This window comes from Musca domestica, unplaced genomic scaffold (genome assembly GCF_030504385.1).
Source record: "Musca domestica strain aabys unplaced genomic scaffold, Musca_domestica.polishedcontigs.V.1.1 1, whole genome shotgun sequence".
In the NCBI taxonomy this organism is placed as follows: domain Eukaryota; kingdom Metazoa; phylum Arthropoda; class Insecta; order Diptera; family Muscidae; genus Musca; species Musca domestica.
The window spans coordinates 5,291,653-5,316,978 of NW_026712114.1; the positions used below are offsets into that span (position 1 = coordinate 5,291,653).

At 35.9% G+C, this 25,326-nt stretch overlaps 1 protein-coding gene across 1 annotated transcript in view; it reads left to right on the plus strand.

Annotated features, from left to right (window-relative positions):
- LOC101890312 (protein Skeletor, isoforms B/C) overlaps positions 1-25,326 on the plus strand; it is a 129,644-nt gene that overhangs the window by 101,913 nt on the left and 2,405 nt on the right. The window contains exons 4-7 of the mRNA XM_005181660.3: positions 4,963-5,074; positions 22,924-23,142; positions 23,203-23,403; positions 24,127-24,451. Of these exons, the coding sequence (XP_005181717.1) occupies positions 4,963-5,074; positions 22,924-23,142; positions 23,203-23,403; positions 24,127-24,451 (857 nt within the window). The remainder of the gene's footprint in view (positions 1-4,962; positions 5,075-22,923; positions 23,143-23,202; positions 23,404-24,126; positions 24,452-25,326) is intronic.

Genomic DNA, 25,326 nt, shown 5'->3' on the forward strand with positions numbered 1-25,326 from the left:
ATATATCAATCTTGATTTGCATACCAAATTTGAAGTTTTTAGCTCTATCCGTTTCAAATAATACCAAATCGTACCACAATGGAAGTTTAGTACCATTCTAGAACTTTTCGTAGTCTTAAAGTTACCTTACAAATTTCAGATTTTTGCCTCATGTCGTTTGTCCAGCACAAAGTATTAAATTGTTAGTACTTTTCGCATCCTTTTAGTACGAATGTCCAAAACCCAGCCATGACCCTCGAACAAAATTTCAAGATTCTAGCTTCATCCGTTTCGTATGGGCGTTGATTCTCGATCAGTAAGTCAGTCAGTTATTTCACCAATCTTTTATGAATATTGACATTTTTTTGGTCTAAGAAAATTTTCAAAAGCGTTCGTTATTTCTATGGCCTGGTAGCTCTCCAAACCCTTTTAAAGTTTTTCCTTGTTTTAAAATTGTCTGTCTATTTTTAGGGGACTTGTTTCATAGATTCCGAGAAAAATGTCCATGTCCCATATATTTTTATACCCTCCACCATACCATGGAGGGTATATTAACTATGTCATTCCGTTTGTAACTCCTCATGTCAGACCCAACAAAGTATATATATATTCTTGATCAGCGTGAAATTCTATGTCGATTTAGCCATGTCCGTCTGTCTGTCCGTCAATGGAAATCACTCTAGCTTCGGAACGAATTGAAGTAGATTAATAAAATTTTGCTTAAATGTATGTTATGTCTGCAAGACTTTTGGTATTGAAAATGGGCCATGTAGGTTGACGCTTTGGTATAGCCCCCATATAACGTTACCTCCCGATATTCGATATTTTGATGATTTTAGGGACATTATTCACCGGAATTGTTTCAAATTTGGCATTTGAAGTTCGTAATGGATACTACAGCCTAAGACAGAAATTTGTCTATGCAGGTCCACGTCTTCGTATAGCCCCCATATACCAGTACCTCCCAATATTCATTATTTTGATGATTTTAGCGACATTATTCATCGGAATCGTTTCAAATTACGTATTTGGAGTTCGCAATGGGAACTACAGCCTAATACAGAAAATTATCTGTGCAGGTCCACGTCTTCGTATAGCCCCCATATAACGGTACTTCCATATATTCGGTATTTTGATGATTTTAGCCTCATTATTCACCGGAATTGTTTCAAATTACGTATTTAGAGTTCGTAATGGGAACTACAGCCTAAGACAGAAAATTGTTTGTGCAGGTCCACGTCTTGGTATAGGCCCTATATACCAGTACCTCCCTAAATTCTGAATTTTGATGATTTTAGCGACATTATTAACCGGAATTGTTTCAAATTTGGTATTTGAAGTTCGTAACAGATACTACAGCCTAAGACAGAAAATTGACAGTGCAGGTCCACGTCTTCGTATGGCCCCTAATAACGGCACCTTCCTATATTCAGTATTTTGATAATTTTAGCGACGTTATTAACCGGAATTGTTTAAAATTTGGTATTTGAAGTTCGAAATGGGAACTACAGCCTTCGTATGGCCCCTAATAACGGTACCTTCCTATATTCAGTATTTTGATAATTTTAGCGTCATTATTCACCGGAATTGTTTCAAATTACGTATTTAGAGTTCGTAATGGGAACTACAGTCTGTGACAGAAAATTGTCTATGCAGGTCCAGGTATTCGTATAGGCCCCATATACCAGTAACTCCCTAAATTCGGTATTTTGACGAGTTTATGTACAATACCCACCCAAATTGTTCGTGATGTCGTAATTCAAGTTCGTAATGGAAGCTTATCTATGCAGGTCCAGGTCTTCGCACAGCTCCGATATAACGGTATCTCCCAATATACGATATTTTGATGATTTTAGCTACATTATTCACCGTTTATTTCAAGTTTCCAATTTGAATATGGTAATGACTAATGACAAACAATGCCTATATAGGTCCACGTCGTATATACACCAATATAGCGGCTATATTCGGTATTTTTTAAAATTTTAACAGAATTTTTTAAGGATTTTATTTCCAAATTCGTTCCAAATGGTTGAGGGTATTCAAAGTTCGGCCAGGCCGAACTTACTGCTTTTTAACTTGTTAAACCTCTTTTCATCTTTCCCTCTCAATAAACGCAGAACATAAGTCACATTCTTGCCTATTTTTTTTTTTTTGGAACGCAAAATATCACGCTCGGTTAATCACGCTTAAATATGGGAATATAAAATAAAATATGGAACAAATGTAAAATATGCCATGGTTAACAACCTCTCAACAAAAGGACTACCCCAGGACATTGTTGCAACTAAAGCCAAGCCAAGCCAAAAAAAAAAACAAAAAACGATGTGAAGCGAAACCTTTATTTTACATTTCCCCTGAGACAGGGGATACAACTCGGCTAAATGGCGGAGCGGGTGGCGGGGTGAATCCGACAATTTGTTCGTTCAATTGGATGCAATGAATGAAAGAGAATATTTTGTAATATTTCAAAAAAAAATGAATAACACACACACGCGCACACACACAAAATATTGCCAGCTATCAGTTTAATTGTTCACATGTGGCAGGCAGGGAGCCAGGCAGAGAGGGGGAGGAGGTCACAACAACTACACGTTGGTGGTTTGTTCTCATTGATTCCTCTTCGTTGATTTGGATATTGATAACTTCATCAATATTTTAATGAGGGAGTCAGTTCATATCGCTTTCTTCTTTTTGGATTAAATTGTGATACTGGCTTTCATCCCTTAGATTTTGATACTCAATGTGTGTATGTGTGTGTGTGTGCGGGAAAAGGCCCAAAACAACCACAAAACCAGAAAAATGTAATAATTCTCATCATAAAAAGTCATTACAGAGCAATGATGGTATATTTACAAATAATGACTGTGATGGTTCTTTATGTCGTGATGGAATTATTATTTTACTAATGATGAAGACGAGGAAGAGCGGGGGTTGAAGAGGGCAAAAAAAGGGGGGGGGTGGTGTGTTATATGGGTATCGCAGGATTCTAAGTAGAATTCGGTAGATAGAAAATGATAGGGGTACCTTTATACTAAATTTTCAAAAAATAAAAATTTTAATTTCAAAAATACCGAATATAGCCTTTATATTGCGGCCTATACGACGTGGACCTACATAGGCATTGTTTGTCATAAGCCATTACCATATTCAAATTCGAAACTTGAAATTAACGGTGAATAATGTAGCTAAAATCTTCAAAATATCGTATATAGGGAGGTACCACTATATCGGAGCTGTGCGAAGACCTGGACCAGCATAGACAAATTTCTGTCACAGGCTGTAGTATCCATTAGGAACTTCAAATACGACATCTCAAACAATTTCGGTGTGTATTGTACGTAAACTTGTCAAAATACCGAATACAGGGAGGTACTGATATATGGGGGCTAAACGAAGACGTGGACCTTTAAAGATAATTTTCTGTCTTAGGCTGTAATATCCATATCGAACTTCAAATACCAAATTTAAAACAATTCCGGTGAATAATGTCGCTAAAATCATCAAAATACCGAATATCGGGAGGTACCGTTATATGGGGGCTATACGAAGACGTGGGCCTGCACAGACAATTTTCTGCCATAGGCTGTAGTATCCATTACGAACTTTAAATACCAACTTTGAAACAATGCCGGTGAATAATGTCGCTAAAATGATTAAAATGCCGAATGTAGGGAGGTACTGATATATGGGGCCTATACGAAGACCTGGATCTGCATAGACAATTTTCTGTCATAGGCTGTAGTATCCATTACGAACTTCAAATACCAAATTTGAAACAATTCTGGTAAAGAATGTCCATAAAATCATAAAAATATCGAATATCGGTAGGTACCGTTGTATCAGGGATATACGAAGACGTGGACCTGCATAGACAATTTTCTGTCACAGACTGTAGTATCCATATCGAACTTCAAATATCAAATTAAAAACAATTCCGGTGAATAATGTAGCTAAAATCATCAAAATACCGAATATCGGGAGGTACCGTTATATGGGGACTATACGAAGACGTAAACCTACACAGACAATTTTCTGTCATAGGCTGTAGTATCCATTACGAACTTCAAATACCAAATTTGAAACAATTCCGTTGAATAATGTCGCTTAAATCATCAGAATACCGAATATCGGGAGGTACCGTTATATGGGGGCTATATGAAAACGTGGACCTTCATGGCCCATTTTCAATATCAAATGTCCTGCAGACATAATACAAATTTGAGTAAAATTTTATAAACCTACTTCATTTCCTTCGGAAGCTAGAGTGATTTCCACAGACGGACAGACGGATGGACGGACATCGCTAATTCGACATAGAATTTTATACTGATCAAGAATATATTTACTTTGTGGGGTTTAAAATGTATATTTCGAGGTGTTATAAACGGAATGACAAACTTAATATAACCTCCATACTATGGTGGTATAAACAGTATTACATTCTGCCTAATTTTTCAAAAATCACATTTGAATATTGTAATGGCTTATGACAAATGTTGCCTGTGCAGGTCCACGTCGTCGTTTAGATCCTAATATGACGGCTACATTTGGTATTTTTAAGATTTTAACAGCATTTTTAACGGATTTTATTTTTTTCGAAAATTTCCAAATTCGTTCCAAATGGTGGAGGGTATTAAAAGTTCGGCCCGGCCGAACTTACAGCTTTTTTACTTGTTTAGTAATAGAATATCTTTTGGTTTTTAAATTTTTGAAATTTTTGATATAATTATTTAGGAACTATAAAACTTTGGTCTTTCGCAAATAAACATCGCATTTCCTCATTTAACTTGACTAAATTTTTGAAAGCTGTAACAAACTCACCCAGTCACAACAAAATTAATAATGCATAATATTCCTCAGAAACCAAAAAAAAAAGTGCATGCAATTTATTTACTCAATGATTTATTATTCCTCCATTCGTTCACAATTTTTTTCTCATTTTCCTCTTTTTTCCCTCTTCTTCTCCATCTTTTCTTGCAGTGAACCACCCATATTGAAGGCCCACAATAATACGGACATCATACTGCGTCTTCCCATGGGCAAAAGGATTAAGGACATAAGATGGCTCTCAGTGTGGTGCAGACGTTTTACGGTATTTATTTTGTTTACAGTTTTCGATGTTGTTGTTGTTGTTGCTGCAGTTGTTGATGTTATTATTATGATTTTTTCGTCTTTACTTTTATTGTGGCGTGTCCTTTGTAGTATTTTTTTGATTCTCTCGTTTTTTGAAAATTTACTTTTACTACGTACGTTTTACCATTGGTTTTGCTTTGTTGTGGTTATTGTTCGTGGTTACAATTCTGTTTTGATTTTATTCCATCGGGGGGAGAATATATGTATGTATGTGTTCTTGAATATGTGTTGTATATTTAAGGAGATTGTATTTTTTTGGGGGGTTTCCTTTGAAAAATTTTAATAATTGCTAAATCCTTTTCGTCTTTTTTCGGGGGAGTTATCTATGGAAAGACTTTCAATTTCTTTTCAAGGTCGTTGCATTGTTTTTTTTTGGTCAAAGAATGATTTCCAAAAAAAAAAAAAAAAAAAAAAAAATGAAGTAATTTAAATTGAACTTGAAATTTACGACAAAAATGAGAATTTTGTTTTCAACTCAATTTTTTTGGAATTATCAATTTTTTTAAATTTGCGACCATAAATAAGCACTTCTTTTATGCGACATGCTCAAAATTAAATAATGGTAATTAGATTTGAAATGAGTATTTTGTCGGTAGTACTATTTATTCTGATATCTCCCCCAAAAAGAGTACACATTTTGAAAAATCGCAAATCTCTTAAAATTGGAAATACTTTCCTGATTCTACCAACACCAAGAAAGGAGTGAAAATTTAATTTATTCACCGAGTTTCATCAAATTTTGGTGATCTCAATATTTTTTTCAATGTCGGATGCAGTGTGAAAATAGATAATTAGAATCGCTTCTTTTAATATTTCCCCAAAAATTTCTGAAAAATCATAAGTCGTTTTCGATTTCTTCGAATATCACAATATTTATTAATTTTGAGTGAAAGTATAATATATTCATCAAATGATCCTCTCCGATCAACGGCCGATATTATAAAACACATTTTAAATGTGAGACAAAAATACTAATAATTTTAGAAATGTATGGGAAATGGGAAATCTCCTTCAAAATCCTAATAATTAAGGTAAGCCATTATACAGGGTGAGAAAATGAAAATGAGAAAAATGTGAAAAAATTGAAAAAAATACCGACTTCAGACTGCTGCCATTTCTAAGCCACTCGTCCGACAGCTGTTAAAATTGTTCCAGTGACAGCTCATTATATTGTTTAAAAGCGCACTAAAGCTTTTTGGTGAGAATTTTCCAGAAAAGAAGTTATTCGTGATGGAATTCAATCGTGGCTATCGTAATACCGCAGAGCAACATCAGGGCAGCGTGTGATGGTTTCAATGGCCGTTTCGTGCCAAAGGTGACCAATTCGAACAAATCTAAACATATTCTAAAATTTGATGCTATTTTCGACATTTTTTCAATAAAATTTAAAAAAAGCTAAAAATTATGGCGTTCGACTTTGTTGTAGTTTTTTTTTATCTCACCCATATGTGAACTATTTCAAAGGCTGGGGCTGTATTGAAAACATTTTTCGAGAGGATTTTCCTATTCAACTTTGGGCAGAACAAACATGGGACCTGAAATGTATGTCAAAGCTCGAACCGGTGTTGAAAAATTTTCATAGGGCGAATTGTTATTCAGTGGGCCATTTCGCTTGTACCTCCGTCTCAAAGAGTTAATTGACTGAAAGTGTGAGGTGTTCAAAAAATGTGAAATATGTCTTTGGTTTCTCTTCAAAAATTAGCCCAAATAAATACTTTTGCGAATATTGAATAAAATGTGTAAAAAATTATGCCGACATTTTGTTTTGCATAATTTTTAGAAAAATAATCCGACAACTTAAAATGTTTCATGGATATTGTATGAAAAGCGGTAATCGAAAACTTTATGAGAAATTATTGCTTCAGTCTGGAGTATTCCCACATTGACTTAACTTCATATTATTTTCCATTGCAGTGAGCAATGTTGTTACAGCTTTGCAATATTTGCTGATTTCTACCAATATCCTGATTTCATCCCGGCGACTCAAATTTGAAAATTTTGACGATAACCAAGAATTGTTTTTTTTTTTTCAATATTTTGGAGATTTATATTTGGAGATTTATAAAAATTACGGAATCTTCGGAATATTTCTGTCAAGGCCTTCCTGAACAAAAATCGTCGAGATTTTAAACCAATTTCTTCAAAGAACAACTGGGTAAAAATCATGGATTTTTTTAAAGAAGATATTTAAGATTCCCCGGCAAAAAAAAATGAATTTGGTTCTTTGACTTTCATTGACTTTATGCCACAAAATCAACAATTTTGCAGTGAAAATTTTTGGGACTGAAACGACTTGCTTTTCCTTTAGATTTTTCTGGACAAATATCGAGGATTTTAGGCCATTTTTTTAAAGGTCATGCATCTTTAGATTTTCCAGGATATTTCTTGTAAAAAAAGTTAAAAAGTATCAGACGCCGTATAGTAAATGAAGTTTCAAACACCTACTGATAATAAGGATACCCTGACATAAGTTATGGCTCCTGTTAAAAATTTTAAACATTTAAGGAATAATTTTTAATGGCAGGAAATCATGGATTTTGTTCGAAATGTGAATATCCAATTCAAAATTTGTTCCTGTATACAAACCTTACAATTTTTAAGTAATAGTTTCAAGGATCTCGGTAGATTTAAGACTATCTGACCAAAGCTTACATTTTCAAGAAAACTAGGTAAATATCATGAGTTCAATAACGTCCAAATCAGGGTTTTGAAGGGACATTTTTAAGGGCTTCATGAGGAACATTTTTCTTGAGAACGTCCCGACCCAAAATAATGGATTTTGGAGAGTGTATTTTTAACAGGTAAAAAAGGCTGTAAGTTCGGCCACCCAATTGCAACGAATTTCGCAATTTTCAGAAAAAATAAAATCCCTTAAAAATTCTGTTAAAATCTTAAAAATACCGAATGTAGCTACCATATTAAGGTCTAAATGATGACGTTGACCGGCATCGGAAACTTTTGTCATGAGCCATTACAATGTTCAAATTCGAAAGTTAAAAATAAAAATCGGTGAATAATGTAGCTAAAATCATCAAAATACCGAATATCGGGAGGTAGCGTTATATGGGGGCTATGCGAAGACGTGGACCTGCACAGACAATCTTCTGTCATAAGCTGCAGTATCCATTACGAACTTTAAATACCAAATTTGAAACAATTCCGGTAAATAATGTCTCTAAAATGGTGGGGTCTATACGAAGACGTATACCTACATGTCCCATTTTCTGGTTTATGCTGTAGTATCTATTACGAACTTCAAATGCGAAATTTGAAATAATTCCGGTAAATAATGTCGCCAAAATCATCAAAATACCGAATATCGGGAGATACTGTTATATGGGGGCTATACGAAGACGTGGACCTATATGCCCATTTTCAATACCAAAAGTCCTGTAGACATAATACACATTTAAGTAAAATTTTATCAGCCTACTTCATTTCGTTCGGAAGCTAGGGTGATTTCCACAGACGGACGGACATCGCTAAATCGACATGGAATTGTATGCTGATGAAGAATATATATATGTTGTGGGGTTTAAAATGTGTATTTCGAGGTGTTACAAATGGAATGACAAATTTAATATACCCTCCATATTATGGTGGAGGGTATTAAAATATATTTTAATACATTCCTTGCGTAGGACATATCTAAGGACTTCTTACGTATCGCATATTGTAAATATATTTATATTTGTCCATAAAAATCCTAACCAAAAGGAGTATTTGTAAAATTTCCTAACCAAAAAACGATGATTTTTAAGAACTCTTTTTTTAAGCATTCATTTTTAATAAACACCCTATAAAAACGTCTGATTTTGTTTAAGAAACTTTTAAAATCAAGAACTTGTTAAAGACATTTTAAATGCTAGACTTGAAGCTCTTTTTAGAGGAAATAGTTTATGATATTTCCGACCAAAAATCATATTTTTTAGAAATGTCTTTAAAATTGGTTCTTGACCAAACATCTAGTAATTGTTTTGAATATTTATACCGTACAGCACTTTGTGTTGGGGGTATAATAATTGGGCCAAAAATTATGTTACAACTCGAAATATTGGTCTCCGACATAGGAAATTATTCCTATCTCGCCGAGCTGAGTCGATCTACCTATGTATGTCCGTCGGTCCGTCGGTCCATGTTGATTATTAATTACGCTGCAGGTCGCAATTATGGCACGATCCTCACGAATTTGTATTTGTATTTGCAAAAAATTCAGGGGACTCTCTTAAATTAAAAAAAATCTTACTTTTTTAAAATGATAGCTTTTAATGAGTTTTTTGACCAAAATCATGAATTTTGTGAGGATTAAAAATATCCTTGCTTTCATGAAATATATTTAACTCAAGAGTCTGCCAATCGTGACTTGCTTATAAAAAATATTTTTCCGAGGGTTTTCAGATTATAAATCTTGGAGTTCCCTCAACGACTAAGAAGTCAACAAATCTTAATTTATGAAGAAATTTTTAAGGACTTCCGGGTGCAATATTAGGAGTTTATTGTTATTCAAACATTTAATGGACAAAAAGTAGCAACATTTTTATTAAAAACATTTTCCAAGGACTTCACAACCAAAAACTTTGAGAATTTTTTAAGAATATTTAAAAAAGAAATGGTCTTTGTGAGTATTTTTTTAAGAACTTCATTTGCTAATTTCGTAGGATTAAATTGACACTTGCTTTCAAAGGAACTCCTGACAAAAAATTTTGGGTTTTGTTTAAGAATTTTTTAAAATTATATGGAAATATCCTAGATTTTTCCAATTTTTTAAAATAAATGTTCAATGAGTTCTTGACAAAAAAATCATGAATTTTATGTGGACTTATTTACATACTGACCTTGTCTCAATAACGTGAATCTGGACTTTTTGGTCAACATTTCGATTATTTCGAATTCGATTCGATTATTCATTAAAAATAGATTGCCAAGGACTTCCTGACAACAATTGTGGAGTTATTATTATTTACAGAACAGTGTTTGTTGTGTAAATAATAAATTTAACAAGTAAGCAAAGGCTACAGTCGAGCGGGGCCGACCGTTGAATACCCAACAACACTATAATAAACGATACAGTTTATATAGGCGAGATACTCGGAAGAATTCCACAAGATATTGTGACAAATTATAAAAGAAAAACATCAGGTTTCGTTCTCTAATTTTCAAATAATAGCAACTTAAACTAATTTGCTCATTTCCAATTTATTGGTAGATGTTGCACGACCTATAATCTCTCAAAGACCTATAATCTCTCAGAAGTGGCAAAAGATTAACATTTATTATTGGTTTTTGACTGAAACGCATCTATATGAGATACAGACATTTGACTATATTCTTCAACGAAATCAGCGTTAACGAAATAGTCAGAAGTGCGTCTTTCCTGTATTTGTGAATTCTCCAAAAAGTCACTGGAATGGACATTTTCGTATTTTATCTACAAAAGTTGGCAAACTGTTTCGCACATTGAATATTTTTGGATGGCCATCCAAAACGGCTTGGCTTTTGCAATGCCCGGTGATCGGGCGATAATTACGACCTGCTGACAATTTTGCAGTTTTTTGGTCTATTTCAACCCCTAAATATATGGCGATTCTGATCCTCATCTTATCCCCATGCAAAATTTCGTAAGGATCGGGCCATAAATGCCATCTGTATATGATATCCTGATATCCTAACTACTTAGTTTTGTTAGCTGTAGAAAAATTACCAAATGTTTAATTCAAAATGAAAATATGACAAAATTGAAAAAATATGAGAAAATGTTACAAAATCAATATTTTCATCTTTAGAGAGATATTTTTATGCGATTTTTTTAGACGTTTTTTCTTTCCTGCCAAGAGGCCATTCTGAATTAATGAGAACTGTCGAAATAAGTTCAGCCGTTCTCGACATATAAGAGATCTTTCAAGCATATTTTCTTTGATAGACATATATATCGCACATATTTTGCTATATATCCGATTTGTTGGATGTTAACATCAATGTAAAGGTCAGAAGTAACCTTGTCATTGCTTTGTGATTTCGCCGGGATTTAAAATATTCGCGGTTTAATGAAAACTTTTGAATTTTTTCAAAACAAAAGATATGGTCTATTTTACCCGGTAAATATTATCCGATGACCTCTTCTTCCCCGCCCTAAACTCTAGCTACTCGCGAAATTCCGCGTCGATTGGTCTATAATTGCGATCTGTATAGCTACTGCAAAATCCGACATTTTTTCAGTATTTGGTCCATTTCAACCCCTAAACATTTGGCGATCATCTCCAAAGAAAAACTATTCTGACCCTAACCCCACCTTCGTGCAAAATTTCGTTAGGATCGGGCCATAATTGCGACCTGTAGCGTGATTACAAATTAACATGGACAGACGGACAGACGGACGGACGGGCGGACATACATAGCTAGATCGACTCAGCTCGGCGAGCTAGGAAGATCCATATATACTTTCCTATATGGGAAACCAATATTTCGAGGTGTTACATAAATTCTGGCCCAATCAAACTTATAACACCCCCAACACATAGTGTTGTAGGGTATAAAAATGATCATAGTATTTAGATTTATAACAGTCCGATTTCCAACTTCTTAATTAAAATGTCAAATATGAACCATATTCCGTTTTGATTTGCCCATTCCAAATTCAAAAACTCATACAAAACTGATAGTTATTATAAATAAAGCTTCAGTTAATCCTTTGCTTTGTCTTCGAATTAATTCAAAATGAAAAGACAAAGAAGGCAACCTCACAGTAGTTGTAAAAAAAACGGCAACAAAAAAACCTATAGCCTGATTACTTTGTAATTAAGGATGCAGTGGCAGTTCCGCAAAAGAAACAACAACAACAACAAAAAACTTGGTTAACAAAAGAAACAAAACAAGAAAAGATATGCAACTCTTTGTGGGTTAGGTTACATGAGAGGGAGGAAGGCAGGGAGGGAGAGGGCGGCGAAAGGATTAAAGGATACGGAATTGGGTAAATATTTTTTAAAGATGGCGTCGTCGTCGTCATCGTCCCCTTTGGTTTTCTTCATTTCTTGTAGTAATAATAAAATTTACGGCAGACATTTTTGATTAATACAAGTGCTACTCACAGCAAAAGCACTTTAGATGTGTGTGTGTGTGTGTTTGAATACACTCATGTGGCCAATACACTCTCAGAGCCAGATATGGGTATATAAGTTTCGATGGGTGTATGTGTGTGTTTCCAATTTGAATATATAAACCAAAATACTACGAATCCCTTACACATATCCCCACTCACCCACTGAGCTAGAGAGGAGAGAAAGAGTATTTAAATGTTGTGCTGGTTGTTTTTGTTGCCTTGCAAATGCCGCATTGTGTTTTGTTGGAGCTCTTCCCCGTGTGCCCTCTCTCACACACATACCATCACCCCTCTCACATGAGAATAAAATCCCAAATTTCTCTTCCATTGAAGATATTCACCACAAATGGTGAACTGCTAGTTTGAGTAAGAGAGAGCGAGCTTTTTCTCTCTGTGAAAGGCCATAGCCCCCACCCAAATGTTACAAGGACCAACCAACTTCTTCCTTTGGCCCTGCCACAACATTATCACCCCCAACCCCCATGCCACCCCATTCATGGGAATTTCAATGTATGGCTGAAATGCGCGCGCAATTTTTCATTTGTATTGGTTTGAGAAGGGGGGGGGGGGTGTTCATATTTTGACTCTTGGAATCCATTCAAGTTTTACGGAATATGAAGCTAACGGCGAATGTATTGGGGTTGCATGTATATGTGTGTGTGTTATTTAGCCAGTATAAAGTATATAAACGTAATTAAAGTTTTATATACAAACCCCCCCACACACACACACACACACATGCACATCCTAACCTAGTGGGTTTATGGACCGTAGTCTATATTAACTGAACTAAATCAGACATTTATTTATTCACACACACACACACCCTCATTGGCGGAATACACCTTCATATTTACATAGATTATTCTACCATCCATTTTATATTAATATTTTTATATGCAATTTTTATACCCTACACCACAAGGTGGTCAGGGTATTAGGTCTTTGTGCATTTGTTTGTAACAGACAAAAGGAAACGAGATAGACCCATAAGTCCTTTTGATGATCTGCATAGAATCACATTTTGAGTCGATTTATGCATGTCCGTCCGTCCGTCTGTCCGTCCGTCTGTCCGTCCGTCCATGTATTTTTGTGAACAAAGTACAGTTCGCATTTATTATCCGATCCAGATGAAATTTTGCACAAATCATTTCTTTGGCCCAAGGACGAACCCTATTGAAATTGGAGATAATCGGCAAAAATTTAGATATAGCTCCCATATATATCTTCGTCCGATTTGCCTTTTATTGTGCACCAAACATGTAATATCAACCCGAATAGTATGGAATTTTGCACATACAACCAAATTAGGGCTGAAAATAAGTATGCCAAATTTGATCGAAATAAGTTCAGATATAGCTATAGCTCTCATATATATTGTTCATCCGATTTGTTATATTTGTTACCCACAGCCGTAATATGCACTCTGTAACAAACAATATTTTGGAAAATATGTCAAATACAGCTCAGAAATACCTTTGCTAAATTTTATCGAGATCGGTTCAGATTTGGATATATCTCCCATACATAACTTCGTCCGATTTACCTTTTATTGTGCACCAAACATCTAATATTTGTTCAAATGGGATGAAATTTGGCACTTACGACCGAATTGACTCTAGAAGCAAGTATGTCAAATTTGATCGGAGTCGGTTCAGATATAGCCATAGCTCCCATATATATTGTTCATCCGATTTGTTATTTTTTGTCCTCCGCAGACGTAATATGCACTCTGTAACAACAATATTTGGGGAAATATATCAAATACAGCTCAGAAACACCTTTGCTAAATTTCATTAAGATCGTTTCGGATTTGGATATATCTCCCATATATAACTTCGTCCGATTTACCTTTTATTGTGCACCAAACGTCTAATATTTACCCAAATGGGATGGAATTTGGTACTTACGACCGAATTGAGTTTAGAAGCTAGTGTGTCAAATTTGGTGAAGATCGGTTCAGATATAGCTATAGCTCCCATATATATTGTTCATCCGATTTGTTTTATTTGTTATCCGCAGCCGTAATATGCACTCCGTAACAACGATATTCAGGGAAATATATCAAATACAGCTCAGAAGTACATTTGCTAAATTTTTTCGAGATCGGTTCAGATTTGGATATAGCTCCCATATATAACTTCGTCCGATTTACCTTTTATTGTGCACCAAACGTCTAATATTTACCCAAATGGCATGAAATTTGGCACATACGACTGAATTGAGTCTAGAAGCTAGTATGTCGAATTTGGTGAAGATCGGTTCAGATATAGCTATAGCTCCCATATATATTGTTCGTCCGATTTGTTATATTTGTTACCCACAGACGTAATATGCACTCCATAACAACGATATTCAGGGAAATATATGAAATAAAGCTCAGAAATATCTTTGTTAAATTTTATCGAGATCGGTCCAAATCTGAATATAGCTCCCATACATAACTTCGTCCGATTTACCTTTTATTGTGCACCAAATGTCTAATATTTGCCCAAATGGCATGCAATTTGGCACTTACTACCGAATTGAGTCTAGATGCTAGTATGTCAAATTTGGTGAAGATCGGTTCAGATATATAGCTATAGCTCCCTTATATATTGTTCATCCGATTTGTTATTTTTGTCCTCCGCAGCCATAATATACACTCTGTAACAACAATATTTGGGGAAATATATCAAATATAGCTCAGAAATATCTTTGCCAAATTTTATTGAGATCGGTTCAGATTTGGATATATCTCCCATATATAACTTCGTCCGATTTACTTTTTTTTGTGCACCAAACGTCTAATCTTTGCCCAAACGAGATGAAATTTGGCACTTACGACCGAATTGAGCCTAGAAGCTAGTATGTCAAATTTGGTGAAGATCGGTTCGGATATAGCTATAGCTCCCATATATATTGTTCATCCGATTTGTTATTTTTGTCCTCCGCAGCCATAATATACACTCTGTAACAACAATATTTGTGGGAATATATCAAATGCAGCTCAGTAGTAAATATCTTTGCCAAATTTCATCAATATCGGTTCAGATTTGGATATAGCTCCCATATATAACTTCGTCCGATTCACCTTTTTTTGTGCACCAAACGTCTAATATTTGGCCAAATTGGATGAAATTTGGCACTTACGACCGAATTGAATGTAGAAGCTAGTATATCAAATTTGGAGAAGATCGGTTCAGATATAGCCATAGCTCCCATATATATTGTTCATCCGATTTGTTATTTAAGTCCTCCGTAGCCGTAATATGCACTCTGTAACAACACAATATTTGGGGAAATATATCAAATACAGCTCAGAAATACCTTTGCTAAATTTTATCGAGATCGGGTCAGATTTGGATGTAGCTCCCATATATAACTTCGTCCGATTTACCTTTTATTGTGCACCAAGCGTCTCATATTTACCCAAATAGAATGAAATTTGGCACTTACGACCGAATTGAGTCTAGAAGCTAGTATGTCAAATTTGGTGAAGATCGGTTCAGATATAGCTATAGCTCCCATATATACTGTTCATCCGATTTGTTATATTTGCTACCCTCAGCCGTAATATGCACTCCATAACAATGATATTCAGGGAAATATATCAAATACAGCTCAGAAATATCTTTGCCAAATTTTATCGAGATCGGTTCAGATATGGATATAGCTCCCATATATATATATATATATCTTTATCCGATTTCAAATTAATTGTGCAACAAATGGGCAACACAAGTCCGAATTTAAAAGATACAAATGCTTCGGCATATTTAGTCCTCCGAACTTTAAATTAGAATTATAATCATAGCGTGTATGATTGAATTCTCCCATAAAAAAACTTTTAATTGTTATGTGCAGCTCTACTAAATTGGCGAAGTGGTGTAGGGTATCATAAAGTCGGCCCCGCCCGACTTTAAAACTTTCTTTACTGGTTTTATATGCAACTTTTTATTTATAGATACAAATATGCAAACATGCAATTCCCGTCCATACAGACAGACACTCACACACATACATACATGTGTGGGCACCCACAATCAGTCAGCCACCCACCACCCACCGCAACATAAATGCATGTTGCAAAACTTTTGTATGAGCTTTTCTTGTTAAATTATCATTATGAATGATAATTTTTTGTTGTTGTTGTTGCTGCTGCTGCCTGTCGTCGTTTTTGTTGTTGTTGTAGGAATTTTTAATGATTTATTTTAATTGCTTTTTATGTGCTCTCGTTAAGGTTGTGTAGAAAGTACGACGTGCCTTTTTTTCGATGGAATTTAATGAAAATGGAGTAGAAATGGCCAAGTGAATATTTTTATACTCTTCAAAATGAGGAGGAAAAATTTGATGGGAGAATGTAAATCTAAATTTTCTAAAATAGTAATTCCAGTACTTGGTCAACACCTGTGGACACATAGACACTTATGGGAAACCTCTGAAACTAGAATCTTGAAATGTGACTGAGGGGATGAGATATGATCCAAAAAAGATTCTAACTAAAATTACATGAAAAGTGTAAGCAAATATATAAAATTGTATTCGTTGATATTAAACAAAGGAGTATGGCTAGAGGTCTGAAATTGGAAATGAGGGTGACTAATTTACATAAATGTTACAACAACTTATAGGAATTATAAAGATCGAACATAAGCATACCAAAAATGGATAAATACCAAATGGATAAACGTTTTCGAGTAAAGACTTATTTTTCCGTAGAAATCGATGTCTTCTGTACTGGAAAAGGGAGCGGCATTGTTATACCCTACAACACTATGTGTTGGGGGTATTATAAGTTTGATTGGGCCAAAAATTATGTAACACCTCGAAATATTGGTTTCCCACATAGGAAAGTATATATGGATCTTCCTAGCTCGCCGAGCTGAGTCGATCTAGCTATGTATGTCCGTCCGTCCGTCTGTCCGTCTGTCCGTCTGTCCGTCTGTCCGTCTGTCCATGTTAATTTGTAATCACTCTACAGGTCGCAATTATGGCCCGATCTTCACGAAATTTAGAATCTAGGTGGGGCTTGGACCAGAATAGAACCCTATTGCTTTTGGAGATGATCGCCAAATGTTTAGGGGTTGAAATGGACCAAATACTGAAAAAATGTCGGATTTTGCAGTAGCTATACAGGACGCAATTATAGACCAATCGACGCGAAATTTCGCGTGTAGATAGAGTTTAGGGCGGGGAAGAAGCCTACCAATTTGCGTGGTCATCGGATAATATTTAGCGGCTAAAATAGACCATATATTTTGTGTTGAAAAAATTCAAAATTTTTCATTAAACCGCGAATATTTTAAATCCCGGCGAAATCACAAAGCCATGACAAGGTTACTTCTGACCTTTACCTTGATGTTAACATCCAACAAATCGGATATATAGCAAAATATGTGCGATATATATGTCTATCAAAGAAGATATGCTTGAAAGATCTCTTATATGTCGAGAACGGCTGAACTGATTTCGACAGTTCTCATTAATTCAGAATGGCCTCTTGGCAGGAAAGAAAAAACGTCTAAAAAATCGCATAAAAATATCTCTCTAAAGATGAAAATATTGATTTTGTAAAATTTTCTCATATTTTTTCAATTTTGTCATATTTTTGGCATATTTTCATTTTGAATTAAACATTTGGTAATATTTCTACAGCTAACAAAACTAAGTATTTAGGATATCAGGATATCATATACAGATCGCATTTATGGCCCGATCCTTACGAAATTTTGCATGGGGATAAGATGAGGGTCAGAATAGAAGCCTACTCTTTTTGGAGATGATCGCCATATATTTAGGGGTTGAAATGGACCAAAAAACTGCAAAATTGTCGGCAGGTCGTAATTATCGCCCGATCCTCACGCACATTTGAAAGGGGATTACCGGACATTGCAAAAGCCAAGCATCCAAAAATATTCAATGTGTGAAATAGTTTGCCAACTTTGGTAGACAAAATACGAAAATGTCCATTCCAGAGACTTTTTCGAGAATTCACAAATACAGGAAAGGCGCACTTCTGACTATTTCGTTAACGCTGATTTCATTGAAGAATATAGTTAAATGTCTGTATCTCATATAGATGCGTTTCAGTCAAAAACCAATAATAAATGTTAATCTTTTGCCACTTCTAAGAAATTATAGGTCTTTGGGAAATATTGGTTCCAGATCTAGGAAGACCATTTAAGTGCAACATCTACCAATAAATTGGAAATGAGCAAATTAGTTTAAGTTGCTATTATTCGAAAATTAGAGAACGAAACCTGATGGTTTTCTTTTATAATTTGTCACAATATCTTGTGGAATTCTTTCGAGTATCTCGCCTATATAAAATGTATCGTTTATTATAGTGTTGTAGGGTATTCAACGGTCGGCCCCGCTCGACTGTAGCCTTTGCTTACTTGTTTTTCGTGTAAATCAATTGCAGTTCAAATAAACAATGTACGATTACTTAAAAATATTTTGACTTCTATTATGATTATTGAAATATTTAAACCATAATGGAGAAGGTTCCGAAGGAAAGGGTCATTTCGTGTTGGACCTAAATAAATATGATATAAATATTGCGACGTGCCAGGTTTGGACTATATTGGTTATATCCTTCACTTTGTATGAAATATATGATACTTTTTAGATAATGTTAACATGTGTGTGAGCTAACGAAGTCTATTGAAGTATTCCATTTTCATGCTTCAACTAATTCATATAAAAATATTGGTATGAGCAATATTACAAGAAAATCGAACATTTATATCCAATTTATGGAAAATCATTAATTCCATATTCATCTCAGGTGGGGGAGACACTTGATGAAGTGGACCGATATTATTCATTTTTTGAACCTGACCAAGAACTGACGCAAATATTAGGATTTGCAAAGTTGGAACAATTTGGAATTAAAATCTCTTTCTGTACAGATTTTTTTTTTTTTTTTTTTTGGACAATTTCGACCTTTTGTGGTGGAGGTACCAGAAGAAGTGGACAGATGTATTCCACCTTGGCACCAGAGCTTGGGTTAATAAAATTATTGCGATGTGTGAAAATTGAATTTTATCAAATTTTATAAGAGTTGTAATTATTCAAAATTTTGACTCTTTATGGGAAGGTACTTGATAGAGTGGACCGATATTATTCATTTTTGCACCTGACCTAGAACGTATGCAAATATTAGTATATGCAAAGTTGGAGCAAAATCGGATTATTGCTTTCTCTTTCTGTGCAATAAATTATTTTCTTTGAAAATTTTGACATTTTGTGTGGGAAGTACCAGAAGGAGTGGACCGATATTGTACATCTCCGAACTCGATCTAAGTTTGACAATAATATTACGATGTACCAACTTTGGATCAAATCGGATACTCCCTTCGAGAGTTATCGTGCGCACCATCCAGCCAGACGGACGGACATCGCTAGATCGACTCCAAAAGTCCTGAAACGGATTTGATCCAAAGAGACCTAGAGTCTAAGACCGTTATTTCGATGGACCTAGGCCTAGGGTCTTAATTCGTTATTTCGAGGAGGCATGCTTTGTCTGTATAAAATGATATACATGGTGAGATAAAAAAAAAACTGCAACGAAGTCAAATGCCATAATTTTTACATATTTTTAAATTTTTTTGAACGAAAGCGGATGTCAGCGGAATGTCGGAAATAGCATCACACTTTAGAATAAGTTTAGATTTGTTCGAATTGGTCACCTTTGGCACGAAATATGGCCTTCAAACGGCCAATGAAATCGTCACACGCTGCCCGAATGTTGTTCTGCGGTATTTTGGTCCATTCCCGGCGAAGCGCTTGCTTGAGTTTATCGACACTTTGGTATTTTTTAGTGCAAAACATGCTTTCCAAATTATTCCAGACTCCAAAGGATTAGTATCCGAAGATTTTGTGGGCCATTGTGCGCTGGAAATGAAGCGAGGAACCTCATTTTGTAACCATTCTTGGGTGGCGCGTGCTCAGTGCGATGCTGCTGAGTCCTGTTGGACGGTGCAAGGTCTGCGGCCAAAATGTTTGCATGCCCAAGGCTTTAATACACCCTCCAGAATATTTCCGCGATAATATTCAGCATATATTCGGATGTCACAGTCGATTAATACGGGCGGAGAGTGAGCATCGGCTGCTATGGCGGCCCACACCATCACCATGGCCGGCGCTTGAGTTCTGGTGGCCAAGCGGGGGTGCACATTTTCAGCTGACCTCTTTGGCAAGTAAACACGATCACTTTGTTTACAAACTGCTGGACAACGAATGTTTTCTCATCGAAGAAAACCAAATTCGGCGAATCACCACTTTCGGCCAACCGAAGCAACTCTTTAGCTCTTTTGAGTCTATTTTCTTTCTGTTGCGGTGTAAGTTCTTGCACTTTTTGGAATTTCAATGGCTTTACCCCGAGCTCATTTTTCAATATTTGCCGAACGGAATATTGCGATATCTTCAGCTCACGTGCCATTTTTCGGCCAATGCGTCGCGGGTTTCGATCAAGTCGCTTCTTTACTTTTCGAACCATTTCTGCTGATGTTGCTGTTTCCTTCCGTCCACTTCCTTGACGTCGGGCTACGCTACCAGTATCACGGTAACGAGCGATGATACGAGACACAAAAGATTTATTCACATTTAAATGCTGGAGTGCTCTAACGATGACCACTTGTGGCTTTCCAGCCAAATACAAAGAAATCACACTATCACGCTGGAATTCCATCACAAATAACTTTTTTTTGGAGAATTCTCAGCAAAATGCTTCTGTACGCTTGTAAACAATATAATGAGCTGTCACTGGAATAATTTTAACAGATGTCGGACAAGTGGCTTAGAAATGACAGCAGTCTGAAATTGGTTGCAGTTTTTTCATCTCATCCTGTATATTTAAAAACATTAGAGACCGTATAACCGACAGAAGCTCTTTTCCGACCAAACGGACGACGTCATATTTTTCCCATCACGTCTATGGCAAATGCTATCTTCGGATCAGCAAAGGTACGCAGATCCGAGAGCTTATTGAATTTATTAACGAGGCTTGCTAAACCACATTCGCTGAATACCTCTCTTCGCAAGCGATACTGGATTTCACATTTGTATGTGATACTAGATTTATTTCCAGGGACTAACTTAAATACAGCTCAGACTAAATCTACAATAGATGCTAGCCAACAACATATTACCCTTTTCCCATTGGAAGGACTGGTCATGACCTTCATCGGTGTCAAAATGCGCCCTCACACCTTACTCAACAATTTAAATTTTACCTCGTACTATATCATTACTTTAAAATTTGCCGGATAACTTTCAGAACAAAGCATGTTACAATCTTTTTTCCAAAATCGAATAGCCTTTATACTTTTTTGGAAGGCAGGGTACAGTATCTCTCTCAAAAAAATATATCCCATATACCAATAGAGATCTCTCTATCAAATTTCGGAATTCCAGTTGTACGCCTTCAGTCAATATCAAATTTAGTACTATTTAGTGCTTTTTGTACAATTCGAGTACACATTTCCAAGCCCACCTCCATATCTCAATTCAAGAGACCAACAATGACATCTACTTCATATTTTTGTATTTCAGGTCTAATCCTTCACCCAAAACAAACTTTGAATTATACCCTCTACCTTGGAAAGGAGGATATATTAACTTTGTCATTCCGTTTGTAACATCCTGAAATAAAATAAAATTCTAAGTCGATTTAACGATGTCCGTCTGTCGAAATTACGATACAGCCCAAATTGTTTGCCAAAATTTAGTAGAGCAATTTGTATTGTGTCTAGGATGGTTGGTATTGAAAATGAGATATATCGGTCCACGTTTTGGTATAGTCCCCATATAACGGCACCTCCCGATATTCGGAATTTTGATGATCTATGCCACATTTTTTCACGGATTTGTCTGAAAATTGGTATTTGTAGGTCATAACGGATCCCAGTTCGTGTGGCAAAACATTGCATGTATAGGTCCACGCTTTGGTATAGCCCCCATATAAAAGTACCTCCCGATGTTCGGTATTTTAATGATTTTAGCGACATTATTCACCGGAATTGTTTCAACTTTGGTATTTGAAGTTCGAAGTGGATACTACAGCCTATGACAGAAAATTGTCTGTGCAGGTCCACGTCTTCGTATAGCCCCCATATAACGGTATTCACCGGAATTATTTCAAATTACGTATTTAGAGTTCGTAATGGGAACTACAGTCTGTGAAAGAAAATTGTCTATGCAGGTCCAGGTCTTCGTATAGGCCCCATATACCAGTACCTCCCTATATTCGCTATTTTGACGAGTATAGGTACAATACTCACCGAAATTGTTTGAAATGTCGTATTTGAAGTTCGTAATGGATGCTACAGCCTATGACAAAAAATTGTCTACGCAGGTTCAGGTCTTCGCACAGCTCCGATATGATGGTACCTCCTTATATACGATATTTTCATGATTTTAGCTACATTATTCATGGTTTTTTTCAAGTTTCGAATTTGAATATGGTAATGGCTAATGACAAACAGGGCCTACGTAGATCCACGTCGTATAGACCCCAATATAACGGCAATATTAGGTATTTTTTAAAATTAACAGAATTTTTTAAGGATTTTATTTTTTTTTTTTAATTTCCAAATTCGTTCCAAATGGTGGAGGGTATTCAAAGTTTGGCCCGGCCGAACTTACTGCTCTTTAACTTGTTTTTAATTGCGGATTTAAATATTTCAGAAAAAAATAACAAATATAAATATTTTTTTAAATTTCAGGTTGATTTTGGTGAAGTCTTTATACCACCAGGTTTGGATGTGCCGAAACCCCGTGTCTTGCCAGAATTCAAGCGGCTGGCCCATGGTCTACGGTCAAGTAACATCAGTGTGTTGGATGCCAAAACATTTTATATTCCTAATTTGCATTATGACGGTGCTGGCCCAGATGCCTATTTCTGGGTTGGCAATGGTTCCGAACCCAATATTATGGGTATTAAGGTAGGTCTCTCATTCTCTCAATTACTTCAAATTTTGCCTAAATTTTCTGTTGTCCCTTAGGTACCCAACGAAATCGGTTCCCTGGAACCTTTGCGCGGCTATCAGGGTGAAGATATTGAAATTCAATTGCCCGGCAAATGGACTGTCTATGACATTGACTGGCTGGCCGTGTGGTGTGTGGAATATCGCCACAATTTCGGTCATGTTTATATACCCAAAGACTTGGATGTACCACCGGCCCTGGGACAAACGAAAATCACCGTAAGTTTAAATAGATTTGAAATCAGTTGTGAGTGTATTGAGTTGTTTTATTAGTAACCCGTCCCCCCCAACCCCTTTGGAGACCCTTTGATTTAGTTAATAACCCCCACCCCCTAACCCATTCCCCGATTTAGTTACCATCTCCAAACTCAAGCTCTCATCCATGCCAACCATCCTCCATATTATTTTTGGGTTCATCTTATCATTCAATCAATGTCATTGCGAAAAGACAACAAGAACAACAACAAATCATTTGAAAAAAAAGCCATAATCATCTGTATACTATTCTCTATCTTTTGTATTTAAAACTAAAAACTAAAAAAAAAAAAAAAATAATGAATAAAAATAATTATCCACTCAAATCAAACAAATCGTCCAACCAACCAACCAACTAACCAATCAAATCTCAAACAATCTCGCCAAAATAAATAACTCATTAGCCTCCATGGTGGTACTCTCCTGTAAGTAAATACCGTTTAGTAATGCTTACTAAAATCTCTCCAATTAGTATTAGTGTATAACTGTACAAAAACCACACACACACATATATACCCACACGCAGCACAGCCACACTCACAAGCACATACATGCGTATAAATATTTAGTATTCAAGTTTGGAATCACATTCAACACAATTTTGAAAATTTTACAAAAATTTCTCATTTCAATATTTTTCTAAATTTGATTTCTCTCTCTCTCTCTCCCACTTCTCTCCCCTCTTAGACCACAACAACACCACGCCCCGTCTACTCCAACTGCCGTGAAATCATACCCAACAAATTGCAAGTCAAATGGGAGTTGCAGGGTGAATATCTGCAAATCGATTTGCTCGGCCGCATCAGCGAAGATCAGTACATGTCCTTCGGCCTGTCCGGCGCCAATGGCCGTGCCCAAATGTCACAATCCGATGTCGTTGTGGCCTTTTACGATACCACCGCAAGAGTGTTCCGTGCCGAGGATTATTACATCACCGACTTATCGCAATGCGATGGCCACAATGGCGTGTGTCCAGACGAGAGGATTGGCGGACGTAATGATGTTGTTGTTTGTGAGTATAAATCACTTAATGTCTTATTAGATACTAGCAATTGCAACATAATTCTTTAGCGAAAAGTCAGCCTTAAAATTTCAGATACGTTCCAACGGTTTGTGTAAGGCCTTTTTATACCCTCCCTCCACCTTGGAAAGGAGGGTATATTGACTTTGTCATTCCGTTTGTAACACATCTAAATATTCGTCTGAGACCCCATAATGTATGTATATTCATAATCAGCATAAAATTCTAAGTCGATTTAACGATGTCCGTCTGTCTGTCCGTCCGTCTGCCTGTCTGTTGAAATCACGATACAGGCCACATTATTTGACGTATAGCGTCAAAATTTAGCAGAATAATTTGTATTGTGTCTAGGATGGCTGGTATTAAAAATGACATATATCGGTCCACGTTTTGGTATAGTCTCCATATAACGGTACCTTCCGATATTCGAAATTTTGATGATTTTTTGCCGCATTTTTTCATGGATTTGTCTAAAAATTGGTATTTGTTGGTCACAGTGGGTTCTAGCTCCGGTGGCGAAACATTGCATGTATAAGTCCAGGTTTTCATATAGCCCCCATATAACGGTATCTCCCGATATTCGGCGATTTGATGATTTTAGCGACATTATTAACCGAAATTGTTTCAAATTTGATATTTGAAGTTCGTAATGGATACTACAGCCTAGGACAGAACATTGTCTGTGCAGGTCCACCTCTTTGTATAGGCCCCATATACCAGTAGCTCCCTATATTCGGTATTTTTAGGATTTTATCGAATTTATTCACCGGAATTATTTCAAATTTGGTACTTAAAGTTCGTAATGGATACTACAGCCTAAGACAGAAAATTGTCTATGCGGGTCCACGTCTTCTTAGAGCCCCCAT